Source organism: Oryzias latipes, chromosome 5, assembly GCF_053564925.1.
Source record: "Oryzias latipes strain Hd-rR chromosome 5, Olatipes_Hd-rR_3.1".
Taxonomy (NCBI): domain Eukaryota; kingdom Metazoa; phylum Chordata; class Actinopteri; order Beloniformes; family Adrianichthyidae; genus Oryzias; species Oryzias latipes.
The window spans coordinates 7578341-7601434 of record NC_136241.1 but is presented as its reverse complement, the minus strand read 5'-3'; the positions used below and the strand labels follow the sequence as shown (position 1 = coordinate 7601434).

The 23094-nt window shown below is 40.9% G+C and overlaps 1 protein-coding gene and 1 long non-coding RNA gene across 3 annotated transcripts in view; one reads left to right on the top strand and one right to left on the bottom strand.

The window, feature by feature from the left end:
* The window catches only part of mmp24 (matrix metallopeptidase 24), a 45016-nt gene that overhangs the window by 9610 nt on the left and 12312 nt on the right, over window positions 1–23094 (top strand). Inside the window, 8 exon segments of one of the 2 annotated variants that reach the window (NM_001104881.1) lie at window positions 2883–3022; window positions 6517–6563; window positions 11291–11439; window positions 13137–13253; window positions 16357–16456; window positions 17431–17635; window positions 19729–19890; window positions 21645–21859. In NM_001104881.1, coding sequence (NP_001098351.1) covers window positions 11363–11439; window positions 13137–13253; window positions 16357–16456; window positions 17431–17635; window positions 19729–19890; window positions 21645–21859 — 876 coding nt within the window. In that variant the 5' untranslated portion in view covers window positions 2883–3022; window positions 6517–6563; window positions 11291–11362. 2 annotated transcript variants of the gene reach the window in all.
* On the bottom strand, window positions 5683–5983 carry LOC144992289 (uncharacterized). Its single transcript, XR_013656158.1, has 2 exons — window positions 5922–5983; window positions 5683–5807 (listed from the first exon to the last, which is right to left on the bottom strand). It is a non-coding gene; the product is annotated as an uncharacterized LOC144992289 (long non-coding RNA).

The following is a 23094-nucleotide window of genomic DNA, read 5'->3' as shown; positions in this document are numbered from 1 at the left end:
TTTAGAGCAAGCCCTGCCCAGCTGATTGGTGCCAGACAACCTCCAGTAACTGACTCTCCAGCTAGTGTGGGCTTTCCCCGACTTGTTTGGCTCAAACATTAGCCGCGTTTACATGGGCAAAAGTAATCGGAATGAACGCCTGATCGGAAAGAAAATGCGTCATGTAAACGCGCCGTTCGGAATACTCTGCCCCGGTCAGACTCATTCGGATCAGAATTTCTTTCCGATCGAGATAGGTGGGTTATACCGATCGTTTATCCGATCGTAGAGCATGTAAACGGTCATTCCGATCGTGTGTCACTGCTGCTCTGGTTTACGTCACGCATAGACGGTGTTTCGCTGAGAGAAAGCTTTGGAGCGCATACGGGACCGACCAGCTCTGCGGACACCCCGTGAAAAGCGCCGCTCCGCTCTCGCCCCGCTGGCTCTCCCCTCTCTTACACCCCTCACGGGGGAGATTCGGAGGAGGAGCGCTCACTCGGTCCACTGGCACCCGAGTGAGCAGAGCAGCTGGATTAATAATGTTGTGTCGGGGGGGGGGGGGGGGGGGGGGGTTACGTGTGCGTTTTGTTGTTTTGTTATGTGTGGGAGAATTCAGACTGCGAGCCTTCCCGCCGCTCTGGGTTAGCGGCTGCAGGACTCAGGAGGAACCGTGTTCGAACAGAGCTCGGGCCGCTAGCTCACAGAGTGGCTTTGGGGCGGTCTGTGTGAACTTTCAGAGCAGAAATAAATGTCGCTCAGTCCTTAGAAAGCTGCAGATTGCTGCGTTTCTCGCACGGTCCTGGATTTTGTGTCCATCCATCAGGCTAATGATGTTAGCCCGTGTTGGTCTGTCCTAAGCTTTCGTCCAGCTTAATTCTTCCACAAAAAAAGCACTGACCACACAGATTAAATATAACGATGAGCGAACAGGCAATTCATAATATTCATGACATTAATAAAAGCACGTTTGGAAGATCGTCTCGTATGTTACCGAGCTGCTGCATAAATGTCTGTGGAAGCGGTTTGTTTACAACGGGACCTATATCCGCATCCGGGTGATTTTTACACTACTGCGCATGCCCAAATGATTCATTCCGAACGAGAGTATGAGCCATGGGAACGTTTGTTCTAATCGGAAAGAGGTTTTCTGATCCCATGTGCACTGGTGAATTTTAACCCGACCATTGATCCGATCAAGATATTCTGCCCATGTAACCGCAGCTATTGTTGCCGTTGGGATGATCCGCTCTCTCATGTTTCTAAGTGGTGAGACTGTTCAGACTTTGTTTCTTCTATTTAAATTTGGAGTCTGAACTATTTGGACTCTCTTTCTTTTGGAGCAAAGAACCATTTCAGTTAGATTGCCTGGCTGTGCCTCCCTCTCTCCTCCTTCTTTGAGTGTCTTCGATTCACAATCTTGAACCCTCAAGATTCCTCCTCATAACAGAAGTGAGGGACCCACAGATGTCAGTTTTTCTTACAACTTCTCCTTACCTGGAAGTATATGACGTGGTTTGTGCCACTACATTGAGAACAAAAGTCAGTTTTGAAATCAAAATTTCCTGAACTGCAAACATGTTCAGCTTTAAAAGCAAAACTAGCTGAGAAGCAAATGAAAATATTGAACGTTTACTTTCAGACATTCAATTGTGCCCCTGCGACTGACTGGTGACCTGTCCAGGGTGTACCCTGGCTTCACCCAATAGAGCTTGGATTAGGCTCTGGCAGCCCCGTAACCCTGTGATGGATAAAAACAGGTTCAGAAAATGAATGATGGATGGATGGATAGTTTGCTTTCAGAATCTTTTACTTTGGTTTCAAAATACATGTTTGCGTTTGACAAAATATGTTTTCAGATGTTGTCTTACATCTCACTTTCTCCCTATCTTGGATTTTGTGTTTTCAACTCTGAGTTTAGTGTGATAGGTGTGCCACCAAACAGCTAATCACAGACGGGAGGGTACATGCTGATTGTCTTTGCCACGCATTTACTGTGGCTGGCACACACGCCAGACTTTTTTTTAGTAAGTGTATTGTGAAATGTTTGCAAGGATAATGTAAGTTACACATTTATGACGTGCAAATGATGCTGTTGCACAGCACCCACTACACATAACTCTAGCTATTAGCGAGGAACGGGTACTAGCTCCTTACTCACCATTTTGGTCCACTTGTTCCACTCCGAGCACAGAGCCTTTTCAGACTGAGGAAACTCAGAGCGAACCCAAGCTCAGTTAGATTAGAAACGTACCAAGACCACCTTCGAAAGATGGTCTGAGAGCAGTTCTTTCCATTTGGGTGTATTCAGGCTAAAAATTAGTTTCAAATCAGGGGGAAATTAACTCTGGGTCACTTTAAGTGAACCAAAGGTGTCCAATTTGAATACACCCTATGGCTTAACAGTTGACTGATGCCTGTGAGTCATGTCTACAGGTAGTCTATAGGGCTGCGTGTCACCAATAGTTTCCAGAATCAAATTGATTTGATTCACCTGAGCCTGGATTGATTCAGTTTCCCCCACTAGACATCTTTGTATAGAAATTAAACATAATCTATACATGCTTTGAAGATATTCATATTATTCTGAAACAGTTTACAGTGTAAAATGCATTAATGAAATGATAAACTAATGAGATTGTTAAGACCAAACAATGTTACATAGTTTCTCATAAGGGGAAGCTGCAACAAAATGTGCAGATTGTTAACATTGTCAAGGCCTAAGACTGGCACATATTACAAAAATAATTGTTCTGCCTCTCCTGAAGGGCGTTTCAGTTTGGCCACTAGGGGGAGCTTGTTCGACAGAATTACACTTTATTTCTGTCAGGAACTGGTGGTGATGAACCCAAAATGAAGGTGACTGTGCTGAGGGTAATTAGCTGAAATGAAGACAGCTGTGAATCATGACAAACCTGAAACTGGTGTGACTGAGGGACAAAACAGAACATGACCAAAAACCCTGACGTAACTGATAAAAACCAAACCAAACTTCACAATCCTCACAGTTCCAGAAGATTTGAGATTTAGACCACAAATGGTTACTTTTTACGGAGCCCGTGTCCTGACATTAAGATATAAAAATATATCTTGTTCCCACAGATTAATATCTTGTTCCCACAGGTTATTATGTCGTTCGCACGAAATACTATTCCGTTCCCACAAGATACTATTGCGTTCCCTCAAAATACTATTCCGTTCCCTCGAAATGATTAACTCGTGCGAACGCAATAATTATGTCGTTCGAACGCAATAATTAATCCGTTCGAACGCAATAATTATTCACGTCATAAGTCATTCACGCGGATATGCTCTCTGTACGCCGGCAAAAGCCGCTTTCAGCGGTAACTTCCGTGTCTCTGTGACCCATATTCATTCAAAAAAGGAACATGAAAAACAAAAATTATCACTTTATTACTGTCTCAATGAATATAAGAAAAATATCAAAAGATTTATGATAACTAGGCTGCTTTGTCATACGATAGCTCCTGCTAGGCTACTACTAGCTCCGCCGCAGAGCTCTCTGATCATGTATGCCGGCATTTGGGCAACTGGCTGGTCTGTTGTCAGACAGCTGATATTGTAGTTTAGGCAAGGCAAGGCAAGGCAAGTTTATTTGTATAGCACAATTCGTACACAAAGTAATTCAAGGTGCTTCACAAAACAGAAAAATGCATTAAAATCACAATACATCATTGAAATCAACGTAAAATTTACTTTAAAAGAAAAGAAAAAATTTGAAAAATGATTTAAAAATAAAGGAAGGAAAGGAAAGAAAAGTGCAGATAGGACCTTTCAGTCATATACACGGCTAAACAGAAATGTTTTAAGTCTAGATTTGAACATGAACACAGAAGAGGCCTGTCTTACGCCTTCAGGGAGGCTGTTCCAGATTTTAGCTGCAGAATATTGAAACGCTGATTCCCCTTGTTTAGTTCTGACTCTGGGAATCAACAGGAGGCCGGCCCCTGAGGTCCTCAGAGTACGAGATGGTTCATATGGCACTAACATGTCAGAGATGTACTTTGGTGCTCGGCCATGGAGAGACTTGTACACAAGCAGAGCTGCTTTGAAGTCTATTCTTTGAGGTACAGGGAGCCAGTGCAAAGACCTGAGCACAGGACTAATGTGATCATACTTCCTGGTTCTGGTCAGGACTCGAGCAGCAGCATTCTGGATGTACTGAAGCTGTTTTACAGCTCGTTTGGAGAGGCCGGTGAGCAGGCCGTTACAGTAGTCTAACCTGCTGGAGACAAATGCATGAATAAGTATCTCCAGGTCTGGTTTTGACACTATGTTTTTGATTTTGACAATGTTTTTCAGATGGTAAAATGCCGCTGATGTTACTGACTTGATATGGCTGTTAAAGTTCAGGTCAGAGTCCATGATTACCCCTAGATTTCTGACTTGATTTGAGGGTTTAAGAGACAGAGAATGAAGGTAGCTACTGACTCTTTCTCTTTGTTTCTGTGGGCCAAAAGTAATAACTTCGGTCTTGTTTGAGTTTAGCTGTAGAAAGTTGCTCTGCATCCACGCACTGATCTGTTGGAGGCAGTGGCTGAGTGAATCCACCGGCCCATATTCACCTGTTGTCAGTGACACATAGATCTGAGTATCATCTGCATAGTTGTGATAAGATATGTTATTACTGCGTATTAACTGCCCTAGTGGTAGCATGTAGAGGTTGAACAGAAGGGGTCCCAGGATCGATCCCTGGGGCACACCACAAGTCAAGGCCATGTAGTCTGAGACACAACTCCCAATTTCAACAAAATATTTCCTGTCTTCTAGATAAGACTTGAGCCAACTTAGGGCAGATCCAGAGATGCCAACCCAGTCTTGGAGTCTGTGCAAAAGGATCCCATGATCAACAGTATCAAAGGCAGCACTCAGGTCTAGCAGGATTAAGACAGAGACTTTGCCATCATCAGTGTTCAGGCGGATGTCGTTGGTTACCTTGATAAGAGCAGTTTCTGTGCTATGATGGGGTCTAAAACCTGACTGGAAAACATCAAATGAATTGTTTAATAAGAGAAAATCAGTGAGCTGTTGGTAGACAACTTTTTCAAGGACTTTTCCTAAAAATGGCAGATTAGAGATAGGTCTGTAATTATTCAGTACAGTGGGATCAAGACCGCTCTTCTTCAAGAGAGGTTTAATGACTGCAGTTTTTAAGGCCTCTGGAAATATTCCAGATTGAAGAGACATGTTAACTATTTGAGTAATTGATGGCAACACACTGTTCAGGACAGACTTTAGAAATCTAGTGGGTAACACATCAAGGCAGCATGTAGACGAGCTCAGACGGGTGATGGTCTCTTGGACAGTTTGGTCAGTGACAGGTACAAAGTGAGTCAGCTTAGAGTGAGTAGGTGGCCGTTCGATAGTTATATGTGTTGTGGAGTTGATGGCTTTTTTAATGTCCTGAACCTTGTCATTAAAAAATACAGCAAACTCATTACATTTAGGTGTGCAAACTAGTTCTATTGGTAGTTTAGGGTCGAATAGGAATAATAATATTCAGGACTTGTCTTTTATTAACTTTAGCAGTCAGTATCTTTACATTCGAAGGCTATTAGGCTACATGCTAACTGACTAGCCGATCATTTCCTGTTATTAATTTACGTCATAGATTTACAGCAGATACCTTCACATTTCTGTCTGTGTGTGTCTCATTACATTGCATTGAAGACACGGAGGATGTTTAGAGAACAGATTTATTTATTTTAAAAAGCACAGAAGCATCCATCGTATTCACGTTCACATCATCTGGTACGCCCTCAGTCATCTTGCTGCAAAAGCCGCTTCCTGCCGCTACTTCCGTGTCTCTGTGAGCATTCAATAGGGGTAAAAATGAAAGCAAGAATGGTCGATCTGTTATTTTCTCGATGAAAATCTGAAAAATATCATATAAAGCTGGATGCTTCGCCTAAAGCACTTACCTTTAGCTTGTAGCATAACAACAATAGCAGTACGTCCCGTTTCCCAGCGTGCTTTGCTGCAAATCACTGGCCAATCATTGGTCTTGTTGTTAGACCTTGGTCACAGGGACACGGTGATTGGCTAGTGATTGGCACACAGACAGAAATCTGAAGGTATCTGCCATCGTTTGACAAAGCAGCCTAGTTATCATAAAAATTTTGATATTTTTCTTATATTCATTGAGACGGTAATAAAGTGATCATTTTTGTTTTTCATGTTCCTTTTTTGAACGAATATGGGTCACAGAGACACGGAAGTTACCGCTGAAAGCGGCTTTTGCCGGCGTACAAGATCATATCCGCGTGAATGACTTATGACGTGAATAATTATTGCGTTCGAACGGATTAATTATTGCGTTCGAACGACATAATTATTGCGTTCGCACGAGTTAATCATTTCAAGGGAACGGAATAGTATTTTGAGGGAACGGAATAGTATCTTGTGGGAACGGAATAGTATTTCGTGCGAACGACATAATAACCTGTGGGAACAAGATATTAATCTGTGGGAACAAGATATATTTTTATATCTTAATGTCAGGACACAGGCTCCGTAACTTTTAAAGAAAGGTTTCCTTAAAAGACTTTGGAAAATTCATACCTGTGAGTATATAAAGCTGTTCATTTAGTCAGCAATGTATGTGTAGGTCTACTGTGTGTTAGCATTAGTCGTCCTATGGGAAATTCCATTATATGTTAGCATCAAGCTAGCGGACTTTGTCTTTACTGCTGTTATGTTAGGTCACCAGAAAAGGAAAGACATAAATAATCAATTTCTTCGTTTATGGATCGATTATTGATCTATAAAGCTTGGATCGATTCAGATCTATTAACCAATTTAATCTAACCAACCCTAGTCGATACACTGAAGAGCCTGGATAAATAATCCGGCAGAACTCGGACATGAAGTCTGGGTCTTGTTCTGCTTTGGCCCGTTAAAGTGGAAACCTGGGCTGCTTTTGATGGTCATTTTCAAAGAGACCTATGAGACCTGAATTCAACTGATGTTTGCTGGGATTTGACTGTGTGTGTAGGTTTGTGTGTGTATTTGTAAATGTGATTGTATGGGTGAGTGTAGGTTTGTGAATATGTGTATATGTGTGTGTGTGTTTGTGTATTTGTAATTTTTTAATTTGCTGCTGTTGTAAAAAAGTTAGTGAAGGTTTGCATGTAGCAGTCTAATTTCTTGTGGGCATTTTTAAGTTTCCAACTGAACACGATGAGACTAGACTGAATGAGTCGGTTCTTACCATTAAGTAAACACAATCCCACATTTATAAAACATTTATAAAAATTCAGGATTATGTTAGTTTAAGCTTTTCTTCTTTATGAAGTCCTTGCAGGCTCATGGAGGAACAATGCACTGACTTTTTTAACTTTAGGGCCTTTCTGAAAATCTCTGGCATTAGTTTACAGTGGGGCAAAAACATGTTTAGTCAACCACCAATTGTGCAAGTTCTCCCACTTGGAAAGATGAGAGAGGCCTGTATTTCTATCACAGGTATAACTCAACTATGAGTGACAAAATGAGACTGGAAGTTATCAGGGCTTCAAAAGCTTCTGTTTATGCGAATATCATTTATGTTGATTCTATATCTTTAGGGGAAAACATATTATTATTAAAATATTAATTTTTGTACTTTCTAAAACATTCTATTGAGAAACTCTGACATCAAATTTTCAAGTCAGTTGTAAAGTTAAGGGAAATGTTGCTTTTTAAGTCTATAGATTAGCATGAGCAATCCCTTAACTTTTTACTTTTGCACAGATTTCCAAATATCTTGACTGAATGGGTGGCTGTGATATCTCTGATGGTATATTGTACTCTGTAGGCCTTTTCTGTAAACAACAAGGCCTCTAACATGATGGTATCACCCCCATTGCAACACACGGGGTGACTGATGAGGTTTTGATTGTGAACTAATATGAAGAATCACAGAGTATTTTTCCCTGCATATTTCTGGTAAATATGATTTTTATGTCTGGATTTGTCAGAGCAAATAAAAAACAGCTGCAGCTTCCAGCAACACTGCAGTCACTTCTTCACCTATTATTGTGATCACATGTTGCATGCTGTAAACATGGTGATTGAAGTCGATCACCTACATTACCCTCAGCAACGGTAAAAAGAGGCCACGCCTCTTCTGGCAACAGAATACTGGGGAAAAAACAAAAGGAGCAATTTCAGAGTAAACCTACCAGCAGCAGCAGCAGCCTGAACAGCCATAAGGAGCTGACATGTTTTTTGTGCATAAAAAAGAGATATAGTCATGATCTTTTTGTATTTTATAGTTTGAATGTTTTCTTTTAAGGTATTCTACATACAGTGTTTGAGGAGCAGCTGGGTTACAGTCAGGAAAATGTGTGTTAATTTTTAAAGATGATCATCAATAATGTCTTAACCCTGTTCTGCAGCAAAAAAAGGACCAGCATCTTTTCCAAGGATGCATGCATTATTACAGTCCCCTGGAATGCAGACCCCCCCCCATGCTGAAGAAGTTTCAAATGTGTGCTTCATTCTGAATTATTTTGAATGTAATATTTAACTCAGCGTTCCTCTCAAGAGCCAGCATGAGGGTTAAGAGTTTCTGCCTACCATCTGCAGTAAAGCTGAAGTGCCCTGAAGAGTTGTCACCTTTTCAGTTGTCGCGTTTAATCCTTCCACTTTTGTTTGATATTCAGAAAGCTTTTTTCCTCTTTGTGTTCTGAACGTGAGGCATGATGATAAAATAGAGCCTTTAAATATAAAATCTTTCAAGAAGTAAGATAGAAAAGTTACAGAATAGTTGGCCCTGGGACAGACTGGCGACCTTTCCAGGGTTTACCCTGCCTTCGCCCACGAGTGGGATAGGGATAGGCACCAGCAGCCCTGTAACCCCGAAAGGGGCAAAACAGGTTTTGAAGAGGGACGGATGGATGGAATAGTTTGTTAGAGGGAACACTAGGAAGCAAATATTTCCTACTTCTTAATTAACAATATTGTCATTAGTATTGGGCCTATCAGAATTTACAGGGTCTTTAATCTGATTAATAAGAAATAGAGTAACTTGTTTGCTAACCAGTGAGTTTAGTGACATTTCCATTATATTTCCTGAGATCATTTAGTTTCAATTTGTTTCATTTATTGCACCGATTGTCCTAAATTAAAAAAAAACAAAGAAATCTGAAAATTGCCTTTTCTTGTATTGGTTTAGAGTTCAAGGCTGGATCTGTGTAAGTGACATGAACTTTTTTGTATTTGATGTCAACATCATCAACAACGGGGTTCTTTTACTAAATTCCACATGGAACAGTTTCTCTTCCTGATCAGGATCTGACTATAAAAAAGCAGAAAAACCAGTAAGAATGTCATGTCTGTTTCCTGTTCTCTCTCAGAAATTGGTCTTAAAGATAACTTGATTGAAGAGTCTTGGTTTGGTTAAACCAAGTGCTTAAAGTGAACCAGGTGTCAACCAGGTGTCAATGTTAAAATGGAGCTTCTGCAAAAACTCATTTTAGTTATAATCTCACACACACATTATTTCTAAAATTATATTTACATTAAAGACCCACACCAATAATAATGACATTTTTGGTGTTTTTAGCATGTTCTTGTAACATATTTCTTATAATGGAGGACGTTTATAGAAAAATGTGATGATTAAACTTAATTTTTGAGTATTTCTTTATTCAAATCGTTGTGAATCTGTCAGGATCTGGTGGTGTTAGACTCAAAAATGTAGGAGACCAGGCTTTGCACCAGAAACTTAGTCATCTAATAAATAAACTTGAATGAGACAAAACCATGGAGACCATAAAAGGCGACAGGCAGAGCAAAGGACCTGACAAGAAAAAACTGAAAACCAGACACTTAAATATAGGCTGAGGGCATTTAACTGAACTGAAGACCCCTGTGGATCACAATTAACCTGAAACTGGTGTGACTGACAAAAAGACAAAGCATGACACCGCTGACGAAACCCAAACCAAAGTTCACAATCCTCACAGAATCAGGAGCAGATGAACAAATTCAACTGAAATAGCTCTCAGTAGTGACACAGGCCACAAGCTCCCTGCTCCGCCCCATTCTGACACGTCCAGAGTCAGACAAATAGATCCATGAACTTCTTTGTTTTTCCTTGTCTGAGCTGGAATTTGGATCTAAACTGTACGGCTGCAAAGCTCAGATATTGCTCACCGTTTTGTGTTGTACCACTAATTTTAGGTTTGGGCTGTGAGGGACTGTTAGGTAGCGGGAGAGAGTGTAAACACAGGAATCATGGTATATCAGCACAGGCTTACTTTTGCATCAAAGTGTGTGGTAGTGTTTGTGTAAGTCAGAATGTGTGAAGTAATACATATTGTCCTTGTAGTATGAGTTTGGCAGTATTAGTGTAAGAGTGCAGTAGAGTTTGTGTAACAAAGGGTGTATTTTGTCTGGACCGATCTCTCATACATTTGTTCTAACGTTTAATGTTCTACACGTTCACAGTTCGCTGTGAGAGAAGATTCAAGCATTGAGCTTTTGTTTAAAACCTTTTTCCTCTCTGTGTTGATTCAGTCAGGAAAGGTGCCTCCAATGTGGAGATCTCAGGTGGATGTTAGGCTGGCAGAAGCTGCCTGGCTCTGAATTAGTGATGACCTACTGTTGAGAAGCTCCAGCTGTCCACTTCGTCACCTCTCCTCTTCTGACCTTTTTCCTCTCATTTATGCTGTGGCTTTGAAGACTCAGCTCTCTCTTTTTGTAGGGTTTAAAGCCTTGTGTGCAGCCACTCACTTTCCCTCTGAAGGACTCTGTGTTGACGACATCTCACATTAAAGGCAAGCAGCTGCAAAATGGGGAAAAAAAAGAAAAACAGAATGAGGCAAATCAATGTAGGACCAGATTTTGCCTCTGTATGGATCTGATTTGGTCATTTGGAGGGAAAAACTCTGTAAACTTGGTGTGTGGAGAGTTATGCTTATTTAGCACGTTTAAAGTTAGTGGATCTGTCGTCTGCTGCAATATCTGTAAATTCTCCAGCTGTTAATTGCTGTTTAACAGGTTATTTAAAAAAATCAAAAAACATTTTTTACGTAGTCTAAAATACACAGCTTGAGTGTTTTTTTTTTTTCACTCTGAGCCCTAAATCTAAGATGTTATGGGGATGGTGAGCTCTGAATATCTACTTCAGCGCAAAGGAAGAGTTACAGGAGAAAAGCACAGCGACTGGCCTTCAATTCACAACTCGTCCTGAAACATGATGCTGCCGGAGTGTAGAGCACAATTACTTATCTGAGGACCAGATTTGGACTTTGTGTCTTTTCATTAACCTGTTTGTGTAACTTGTGCCGCTTCCTTCTCGTTTCAGACGTGGCTGAGAAACTATGGCTACCTGCGACCTCACAACAACCAGACCTCTGACCTTGAACAGGAGAAAGCCATGCACTCTGCATTGGCTGCAATGCAGCGGTTTTACGGCATTCCTGTGACGGGCATCCTGGATGAGACCACTATGCAGTGAGTCACTAATCAGAATACTTCTGATTGAAGTGTTTATTGATGAGATTTCAGTTCAGTTGGGGTTATGGTGTATCCTTCAATAGAAAGTTGGAAAATGTAGCTACCACATAAAGATGTCAAAGTCTCTGGATCCACTCTCTCCATTAAAGTGTGTCAAATCTGCGTTTTAACATCAGAATGAACGAAAATGAAAACAGTGTTTTTTGCAGCAAAAGGTTACAAAAATGTCTTTAAAGTGTCTATCCTCACCTGTGGCATTTCTAAATAATTTTAGTGTTTTTGGACCGTTTGGTGTGAATTTACAGGCATCTCCAACCGAGTTCCTGCTGTGCTGCTGCCCTGCTTGTTTTGCAGATAATTGCCGCTTAGCTGTATTGAGTTGGCCAAGGTTCCTGATTGACTGAACACACCTGATCCAGGTGAACAGTACGTACCGATGCAGATTTCACTGCAAAAGAAGCAGGGCGGTAGCTCACAAGGAACAGGGATGGAGACCACTGAGCTAAAACATTTTTAGAATTGTACTTGTTTGACGGCCTTTTCCAATATTTTATGCAGCTTATGTGTTTGAAGTTGTTTGCAGTCTTTTTGAAAGCTCAAGCAGAAACAGCAGTCTCCACCACATTCTTCACTGAGCCTCACTGCATTGTCACTGATAAAGTCATGTTTGTCACTTCTGTTGCTGAGCAGATGATGGACATCAAGTGGTTTTTGTGACGCCAAAACACAAAATGTGGCTGATGATTTAGCAGTTGTGGGAAGAATTTGGGGGGAAACATTATTTGCATTAAAATGGGTTTCCTTGCTAAATTACCACAACTCTGTGTCACAGTTTTAGTCTCTTTACTTTTGTTTCCTGGTTGTCTGTTGTTTCTTCATGTTTTGAGTTCACTTCCTGTTTTATTTTGTAGGGTTTCCTGTGTTGTCGTGTTTTTGAGTTTTACTGCATCTGCCCTCATTGTTCCCACCTGTCTGTTCTGAATGGATTTAAGTCCTGTCCTTCCCTTCCTCCTGTGCTGCTCAGTGGTTTGATGTAGTTTGATGTCCCAAGTTCCGAGTTTTTCTAGCCTCCTCAGCAGTGGTTTTGGTTTGTAGTTTTCGTTTTGTTATTAAAGCCCCTGTCTCCCTGAACCCTTCTGCCTCCTCCTCCTCTCTGCACCTGTGTGCTTCCCTCTTTCCCCCTCGTGACACTCTGACTGTTGGGAGATCAGTCTGCTAGATTCCCAAAAGAACTGTTTGGACTTGTGGTGGCTGCATTTATGGCGGCTGCAAGAATTATTCTGAGGAATTAGAAAAGTTCGCTGAAGCCTCAACATATGGACAGGATTAAACTCTTGACAGAGACTGCTTCATTTGAAAGTCTAATTGGTAATTTGAATAATGTCCAGGTTAAAACAGGCCATGCTGCACCAAGACAGTTTGAACCTGTCTGTAGGTTTTCTACAAGTTACAGATTTCTTTCTTGAAAGTTTTTCCTGATTTACACAATAAAGTTAAAAAAAATAAAGTAGAGCATAGTAATAAAAGGAAAGCAACAATAGATCTAGAAACATTTCTGTGAGATTTGTGACAGATGTGTAAGGACAAGGAAAGCCATACTTTTCCTTAGCTGTGATAGTGCAGGAAAATGTTGATGTTTGATTCCATGTGAAACATGAAAGTCCTCAGAAGAACTCTAAATGTGCTGTGTTCAGGTGGATGTGGACGCCCCGCTGTGGTGTCCCAGATCAGCCCCACACCAGCCGCCGGCAGAGGAACAAGCGCTACGCCCTGACAGGACAGAAATGGAGAGAAAAAAAGATCTCGTACAGGTAACCTGTCTGTCAGTCAGATTCCTCTCCATGTTCCTCTCTGTCTGACTGATTTAAAGAAGTCCAGACCAGAGCTCCACAATCCCCCTACCTTTAGAAAAGAGAAAGTTCCTTAACCTCTATAAAAATACAATGACCCACTGAAGGGGTTTTATTTGCTTAAGATGAAACTGAATAAACACAGAGAAGTTCATTGTTATAAGAACATGGTTGTCTCTCCCACCTGACTTCTGTCTGTCCAGCATTGGTTTGGGGTCTGGCTGAGAACGTCTGTATTTGCGTGTCCAGAGAGCTTCACCCCTCACGGCAGAATAAATGTGCATTCTGGAAACTATTTCCGTGAAGTTCTTGATGAACCTATAAATTGTTGATTTAGGTGCAATCCTAGTAGCCACAATATTCTTGCCTGTGATGCAAAGCAGTGATGGCTGCATGCGTTTCTTCTGCAGGTCACTATGGTTAACAATGGAAGAACAATTATTTCAAGCATCACTTTCCTTTTAACATTTTAAGTCTGCCATTCTAACCCAATCAGCCTGACATAATGATCTCCAGCCTTGTGCTCGTCAACATTCTCACCTGACGATGACAGAAATGATCTCAGCAGGTCCTTCAGTGACAGCAATGAAATGCAGTGGACTGTCTTTTCAGGGTTAAGTTCAAGAAGGACTATGCAATTCATCTGACATCTCTTTATAACATTCTGGAGAAAATGCAAATTGCTATTATAAAAATGTAAGCAGATACTTTTCTCATTTCTAATTACATTATTCTCAAAACTTTAGGCCACGACTGTAGACCCTGAACAGGTCAGCAGTCCATACCCAACCTGCATGCAGAGAAAGTCAGAGACACTCACGCCTCTAAGCACAGCAGTTCCAATCTGACTCTGTGAAGGACGCAGTGCTGGAACATCATGTTTCTGTGCCAGGTGGACGTCTTAATGCGCAGCAGGAAAATGGAAAGCTCTTCTGCAGGAATGCTACATGTACATATTTTCCTTTTGCGAAGGAACTTTTAGTTCACATGGGAAGAAAGCTGAGGCATCTTGCTGAGAGGCAGAGTAAGAAACGCATTCAGCCACTAGTCGTCTTCTGTCCTCATTCTATCCTGAAGCACTCCAGTTCTCACTGATGTTGCTGAGAAGATTTTCAGAAGTAAACGTTTAAAAAGGCAGATGGACAGGACAGAGATTCTTTCTGTGAGCTGCTCAGTGGAGAAGAGGGGACATCCTTGTCTGAAAAAACAGAGGAAGTGGTAGCTCTCCTCTCCCAAAGTGACCTTCCAGCTTTATTCATCTTCTGCAGTTGAGCAAGCTTCACATCAGCTGAGCTGCGGTGGACATTCGTTACCTTTATTACCAATCTAATTGTGTTTTTCTATGGATTGAAGTTCTAGTAGAAAAAATACTTTTTCTGAGTTGATCCCAAAAGTGTGAAAGTCTCTGCTGGTGTCATCACATTTGTATTGTGTGTATCTTTTTTCACTTTATTAAATTGGAGTGAACCGTTTTTTAATGAATGGAAGCATTTGTGTAGCATAATTACAAATAAAAGTCAAAACCAGAAATGCTTTTTCATTTTCCAAATGAAGCTGCATTTGTTAACTAAAAATAAAAAAAAGCAAACCTTCCAAAATGCTTTTTTCATTTTCTTCTTCAACACTGCTTATTCTGTCACTTAATTAAAATGATAATTAAAATGGTATTTGACATTTAATTTTCAGAAAGTTCTCTGGTAAATGTGTCGCAAAATTCCTTTAGAAATGTCTAAATTGACAATTAAAATGGATTAACAGAAATGCTTTTTCATTTTCAAAATTTAGCTGCATCAAATGACTCGAAATTAAAATGAATAAGCAATACTTCAAAATGCTTTTTCATTTTATACTTAAAAGCCGATTATTCTGTGTCATAATTAAAACGAAAATGCAAAGAGGGAATTTCATTTTCTTTTTCACATTCAACCTGCGAATATTGTTGCATATTTTAATTCGACTTAGCATTTTCAGAGGGGAGGCGGGGCGATGACGTCAGTGCTATCTCTGTGTGTCCAGCTGCTAAAAGACACATGCTAGGAGCAGTGCGGCCAGGCTTGTAGCTTTCTGTTAGCGGCAGAGAAGAGGGCTTTGTGATGGTTGTGCTCTCCTGATGATTGTACACAGCTTCTCAGGACTACGTAGCAGCATTTCCGCCTTCTGCGGTCCTCCTTCGGACGCACTGCGGTTCGTCAAAACTTTCTAGACTAGATTTGTCTTCAGACCGGCAGCCAGATCGGCAAAGGCCGAAGTGCTGCTACACAGATCTGCAATCCCCTCTTTGCATTTTCATTTTAATTATGACCCAGAATAAGCGGCTTTTAAGTAGAAAAGGAAAAAGAATTTTGAAGGATTGCTTATTCCTTTTAATTTTGGGTCAAAAAATGCATTTCTGGTTTTGACTTTTATTTTTAATTATGCTACACAAATGCTTCCCTATTAATGGATCATTCAGCACACGAATGTTGACTTGCTGCTTTAAAATTATGTAAAGATCTACCTTTGGAAGCTGGTGGGTTTGCTTGTTGAGATGATCACTTATCCGATCCTAAACTTCCCATACTTTGTTGCAGATTTCTTCCATGCGTCGGAGTTTGGACGTGCAAGTGACTCAAAGACTGAAAACAAACTCCCAACATTTGGCGCTCTTTCATGAGCAGGACAAGTCTGTCTGTTTTTCTCTCCTGCTGCCTGTCTTATGAGTCAGAGTGAGTCTTCCAGCTGGAAGGACTTGTTGAAACAGTTTGAGGTTCCATTAGTCCCTGCTTCTGACAGGTTGTGTCACACACGGGATTAGATTGCTAACTGGAAAACTCGTGTCTCACATGTTTGAGTGAGCGCTGCTCTGCTGGCCTGGATGATGAGGATCTGTCTCCTGTTGGATCAGCCGTCCTTCACTGGTTTTGCTCCTGCTGACACTCCCCCTCTTTATTTACTCATTTACTCATTTCATTTACTAACGATGTCTTTAAGGATGGTTTAGTTTGAGGTCTTTTTTTTTAGGGTGGAGTGTGGAGGTGGTTGAGGGCTGATTAACAAACATTCACCAAATATCTTCCTTTCACAGCATATCAAACTACACCCCCAAAGTGGGGCAAAAGGACACCCAGAGAGCCATCCGACAGGCCTTCAGCGTGTGGCAGATGGTCACGCCACTGTCCTTCCAGGTCAGAAAACTGTCTGTGAGCCAGTGAACCACTACATCCACAAAAACATGGTTATAACCCCCCCCCCCTCCACACACACACACACACACACACACACCTATACATTCTCTCAAGTGCATAGAGCACGGGGGGTTAGTTCCTCCCAAATTAACACAGCCTCTCAGAAGAAGACACCTCTGAATGAACATGCTCCATTCCAGACGGGTTGCTTCTACAAATACCAATAAACTGCTGCTTTACTGTGACCGAATACACAGCCGAAGGTTCCATCCATGAGTTCTGAGGTTGTGAAGTTTCAGCTGCATTCTTTAAAATGAACCAAATATCCGACTGGACCTTTTTTAAACCTCTGTGTCCATAACACTCCTTTGCTCTGGTTAGACCACAAACATAATTAATTGCACTGAGTAGAGGTTTGGAATGTCCCAACAAGTCCCGCTCTTTTACCTTCTGTACAGACCGACACACATGATCCTGGTAACCAGGATCTCAGTAAAGAACAGTTTGGACTAACCCATCCCTGATTTAGTTTGTTCGTTGTCCCTCCTGGGGATTTATTTCCAGTCTCCTCTTGGATGATACATAAAAAAACCTCTCCCTGGCAAAGGGATCCATAAACATGAATTCGAACATGATAAATGGGTCATAAAGGTGTCATAAATGTCATAAAGGTCATAAAGGTGGTCAGGTGTAAATGTAAGTGTTCAGGCTCAAAAGAAGCAGCAGATCCAGTTTGCTTGCAGTGCAGATTTGTGTCTCTGTTTTACTGAACAGCAGTTTTCAAAGCTCTCATGTTTTTCACAAGAGCTTTTCCAGATTTTCTGTTACTGCACACAAGGTTGAGAATTAAGCATCAAAAAACTATGTGGTGTTCCCCCCGCCTTTATTTCTGATCTTCTGACAGTCATTTTTATGTTGGACTTGTGTGTGGGCCACCTGTCAGACTGAGGTTTTTCCCCTCTGATCCTCCACAGGAGGTTCCTTACTCAGAGATCAAGAAGGAAGGGAAAGAGGCTGACATCATGATCTTCTTTGCCTCTGGTTTCCATGGTGACAGCTCTCCGTTTGATGGTGAGGGGGGATTCCTGGCCCACGCATACTTCCCTGGCGCAGGTATCGGAGGAGATACACACTTTGACTCAGATGAGCCCTGGACATTGGGAAACCCCAGCAGTGATGGTGAGTTCATTCAGCTTTTCCTTTTTCCTTCAGCTCATTTCATGTGGCTTCTTAACCAAATATGCCAGTTTTCTTAAGTTATGTCCTTTAAAGTCACTCTCTATAAGTACGCTGAACATATATAGAGCCTGGATGGAGTTAGAGAAGTAAAAATTACCTTTTTAAAGTCTATGAAGTAAAAAAGTTTTTTCATGCAAAGGTAGCAATCATGTAATCAATCTCATTTATAGTAATTATATTTACAAATACAATTTCAAAATACATTTACAAAGAATAAGGCAGTTTCTCTTCAAATGTAATTTAAAACATGGCTTTCTAAAACACTTTTATTTATAAAATTTATTGTTGAGTTAAAAATATATTTAATCATCTTTACATTTAAAGACCCACTCCAATGATAATGGTATTTTAACATGTTCTTGTAGCATTTTTGTCATCATAGAGGAATTTAAGATTAGAACTACATTTCTGAGTATTTCTTTATTCAAATTGCATTTGGAGCGAAGGAAAACCGGATGACGGAAAAAGCTCGGACGGTGGGCGGGCAAAAGTCTACCTTTTTACTCTCCTATTCTAAATCCTCCACTTGCAGATTAACCCTTGTGCTATCCTAGGCACTTTAGCATTGGGAGTTGGGTCATCTAGACCCACTAGACAGTGCTCTGAACCTTTTTTCTTCAATGATTTCTGATCTTCACTGGTGTCCATGGATTACATGAAATCTTTCCACCTTTATCCACCTTTGTCATGGTAGGGAGAACACGTCAATGTAAGGGTGGGGTCATCTAAGATAGCACAAGGGTTAATGGATCCATGTACGTTTTCATTTTCCCCGTCTGAGTGGGAATCTGGATCCAAGGAGTATTTAAAGGGTAAGACTCAGGATTGTGGGATGAGGACGTTCTTGGGAGCTTTGAAAACCAATTCCTCCTATCAGTTGTAAAATGACATGATGATGACTACCTCCTTTTGATCTCCAGACCTCATGTTTTCACCTCAATCAATGGTCAGCCTGTTATTAACCTGCTGTGGCCTGGAGAACAGGCGAAGGGAAAACAGCTCCAGAAGCTTCTGTGCAGAATTTGGACAGAGGCCCGGGGAAATTCTCATGTAGAGAGGGGAAGTCCTCATCCAAAGGCGGCCTCTAAAAAAGTAAATTGCATTTTAAAGGTGTGAGACGTGTGAGTTTCTAGCAAGGAAACTCTTGACACTCAGAAAAAAAAAAAAAACCAAGTGGAAACATGAAAAAGAGGAGACGTCAAAATCTGAAGCAGTTACAGTTGCTGACATGAAATACGTTTTCCACCACACTTCTGTGAAATGTTGTCTTTCTTTAGTTTTTCATTCATTCATGTAACCCTAACCCATTTAATTTTATTCATTTATGTTATGTCAGTAAGTAAAAACAACTGAAAAACTCTAGATTAGGGTGATGGACACAGAGATAGCAAATAGACTCAATGGATTTGTGTGTATATTTCTTGATTTGTGTACACTTGCACACTCGAAGTTTAAAAACATACAAATACACTATGCAATCCACGGACACACAATTTAAAATGACAGCACCTAGAAACTAACTGGATTTGAAACGACTCCTATGCATTTAAATGTGCACACATTTTCTGATATACACACAAAACAGCATTTATGCACAAATCAAAGTTACTACTTTTCACATCTCTAGATTTGTGTGTAGATAATGCGTTTAAATAAATTATTATAAATTAATTAAATAATTAAAGAGTTTTCTTATTGGCCTTTATGAACTTAGATTGTGAATTGAATCTAGTAAAAACTTGACATTTGTTCCACTTTCTTAAACAGATATGCCCTGATAATAAAGATTTTTAAAAATTCATACTTAGACTTCTTTATCTTAGGTTTTTTTCCAAAAAGTCCCCAATCATGACAATAGCAGTCATGAAGACCTCCATGTTGGAGGCGCTGTCAAGTATCGCTGCTTTCAGATTCTTGTTTTAAGGGGAATTGTCTTCAGAAAAACCCAGAACAGAAAAAAAACAGGCTGCTCACATAGAAAGTGAGGCTACTTTTAACACACACCCCTTTTTTTTCCTCACTTCTCTGCCCAGGAAATGATTTGTTCCTGGTGGCGGTTCATGAGCTGGGCCATGCCTTGGGCTTGGAACACTCCAATGATCCCAGCGCCATCATGGCTCCTTTCTACCAGTATATGGACACTCGAGACTTCCAGCTGCCTCTGGACGACCTGCAGGGCATTCAGAAAATCTACGGTGAGCTTTTAGTGCCAATGTTTCATGAGGGGGAAATCTGCTCTGTCTGCAAAACTAGAAAAAAAAAGCCGCCATCACACCGTATCCCAGACAAACTCGCAAAACAAAGGCAAGACGGAACAAATATTTTAGTTTATTATTTTAGATGAGAAGGTGATTAGAAACAGAGCTGAAACAAAGCAGTGAAAAATGGAAAGGTAGCTGAGCTAAACCAGAAAAAAAGAGACAGAGGCCTGTCCTTAGTGCTCAGTGACTGGAAACGTGTTATCATGGCTTCAATCTTTGAATAATGCTAAAAACACTGAGACAGATAAGCAAAATGTATCTGTTGAGTTTTTGTGAGACTGTCCTTACTGCATTTACATCATTTTGGGGGAAAATTGCAGCAGAATATTGGATCTGACTTCTAAAGATCAAGGATGTTGGAGCAACATTTGCCTCGACGCAAACGGAACAGTTGAAGCGCTAAGAAGAGGGTCCTTCATCCCTTTAATCAATCAAGTAGGTGGGGCTGGCTGAGTGTGGCAACTGCATTCCCAACCAGCAACCCACCTGCATGTCCAGCTTCTCTTGTCCTATGAAGGCATTTCTTTGTGTTGGAAGACTACAAAGAGAGGCAGGAGTAGAATGAAACCCGTCTGTTGGGTCACACATAGAGTTATTTTATGTTTTTTTAATCACTTTCTCCACATTTTAGAAAACTTCCATCCAGATTCAGCAGCATTCATTTGGCTCTTCCTCAGCCAAGTTCTCTGAAGTCATCAAAGTTGCTGTTTAGAAGTGAAGCTGACATTTCCACGGCTGAATCCAGATTCTTCCCCTACTCCCACAGCTTCTCCCTAACCCAACATTTAGCCGTCCAAGCAGAAAGATACGTAAAAAATAGTGTCTTTAAATTTGAACGTTACTACCACTGACATTGACATCATCCATAGTCTCAGGTGAGCCACATTAGTGCAGAGCTGCCAACGAAAAAACACAATATCGGTTTATAACTTTACAACGCAAAAAACAAAACTTCATTCAAGTGTGACATTGATTAATAAAATACTTACATTTAAATGTAAACTTCAGAGCATTTCTCCTCCGCACGAGGCAGATAACCCTCCCGGTGGAGGGAAAGCCAGCCCTAAGTCGCCACGGCTCCTCCTTAAAAAAAGCCTTTCAGACACAAAGACACCTTCTAATACCCCTAAGCAATAAGGAGAAGCCGTAGATGTAGGGAAGCAATCAGCAAAAACAATCCGGCATTGTTCAAGAAAGAAGTTACATACAAACACCGGTTGCTCCAAGAAAAAGGAGAGAGAAAAAAACACAATGAGCAAATTTAAGACTCACCAAGAAAACAAAGCAAGAAGTTCCCAGACATAAACATCCATAACCACTACACTGAAGAAACTATTAGTTCAGATCCTCCGTCAGAGTTTGGACAAACTTTACTCAGAATTTAGATTTTTATTAAACATCTACATCCCTAAACGTTTGTCTGATGTTGTTCCAGAGCAGCAAATGTTAAACCTTCCTCATCACAAATGAACAACTAAGACTGAGAGACTTGATATTTTCCACAGGACTTCAGAGCAGACTAAATTCTAGTTCAGTTTGGGTCAGACTTGCCTCATTTTTCAATAGGCATTCTTGAAATAGCTGATAGCAGATCACTGCAGGAAAACATTACTTTAAAAATACATTGATTGTTTATCATCTTATAAATGAAGACTTGATGTGAAAAATGGATCAACGTGGTTCTCCAGGTGTGCCTACAGCCATGCTGGAACCCACTCGCCCATTACCCACGTTACCTTCTCGACGGACACACTCCACCTCAGACCGCAAGCATGACCGGAACTCCCGCCCAGCCCGCCCACACAGTGACCGGCCTGCACTGCCGGGAAACGGCAAACCCAACGTCTGTGACGGCAATTTCAACACTGTGGCCTTCTTCAGGCGGGAGATGTTTGTTTTTAAGGTGAGCAAAGAAGCAGAAGGCATGAAGCAGGGTTATGCACGCTGCTTCATGTGCAGCCGGTGAACTGGACATCGAGGCATTGGGCAGCAGTATTGAGCATTATATCCTATTAGGGATAAGTCAGAGTGCTGCGTGTGCTGCAGAGGAGCAAGACTCATTCAAAAACGGTAACAGACATTAGGAACGGAAGAGGTGGGATTAAAGGGGAGACCCTGATGCCAACGCTTCAGTCTTTTTATGTGAGGAACATTGTCATGGGCACAAGGAAACTTTGCATAATTTCAAAACCTCTGTGAGTTGTCAGACATTGAAAGCTTCCAAATTGTTTTGTGCTGTTGAGGATTGGTGTGTAAAGCATAGAAAGTAATTTCTAAACTCTGAGTCTGTGCAACCATGTATGGCTGCACATCAACAAAACACAAGTCTGGCAGCTGAACCAGACTGAAAGACTTTCAGGTGAAAAGTCTGAATCCATAAATCTGAATCTGCTTTGAACGGCATTAGAAAAATGTCAACAATTCTGTTTGTACGTATTTTGCTGCATTTTAATCTACTTTGATTGCTTTATTTATTTATTTCATTTTTTGCTCATCTGGACCTTCTCTGTGGAGTTTAAAATGATCAGTTTCCCCTCTTGTCTGTCCAACATAAAAGTTCTGTCTGAGCTCCATTCAGACAAAAAGAAATATATATTGGAATGTGTCCAAATTTTAAAATGATTGGTGTCCATCTACTTAAACAGCTCAGCTGTCCAGACCTGCATGTCTTTGCTCTGATGAAACGAGTTCAGATGTTTTCACCTTGTCTGTCCATCTGTCCATCTGCCGGGCTTCATGTTTGTGGTTTATGTGAGGAGAAAATATTAACATCCAAATGTTGGTGTAAGGTTAGGCTTTAATGGGCACCAAAACCAATAGTAAAAAAAAGAGTTGAGAGCTGACAAAGCAAAAATGTTTGCAGCTGTAAAACATGGTGGCTGCAAAGTGGTAGGTTTTCAGAACTATGGCCTACCAAGACAGAAAGTGGTGAAAGCTAGCACATCTTTCCAAGGAAAAGCTCATTATGGGATGTTTTGTTGGAGAGAAACACTAATGGCTCCATTGGCTGGATGTGTATTGATCTTTTCTTTTTCCTCTCTCTCGTTGGGGTTAGACAAGAAAGCATTAGTGGGTGGTTGATGGTGTGTGTGTGTGTGTGTGTGTGTGTGTGCTCAAACTGACACCTTTGTGAAGACT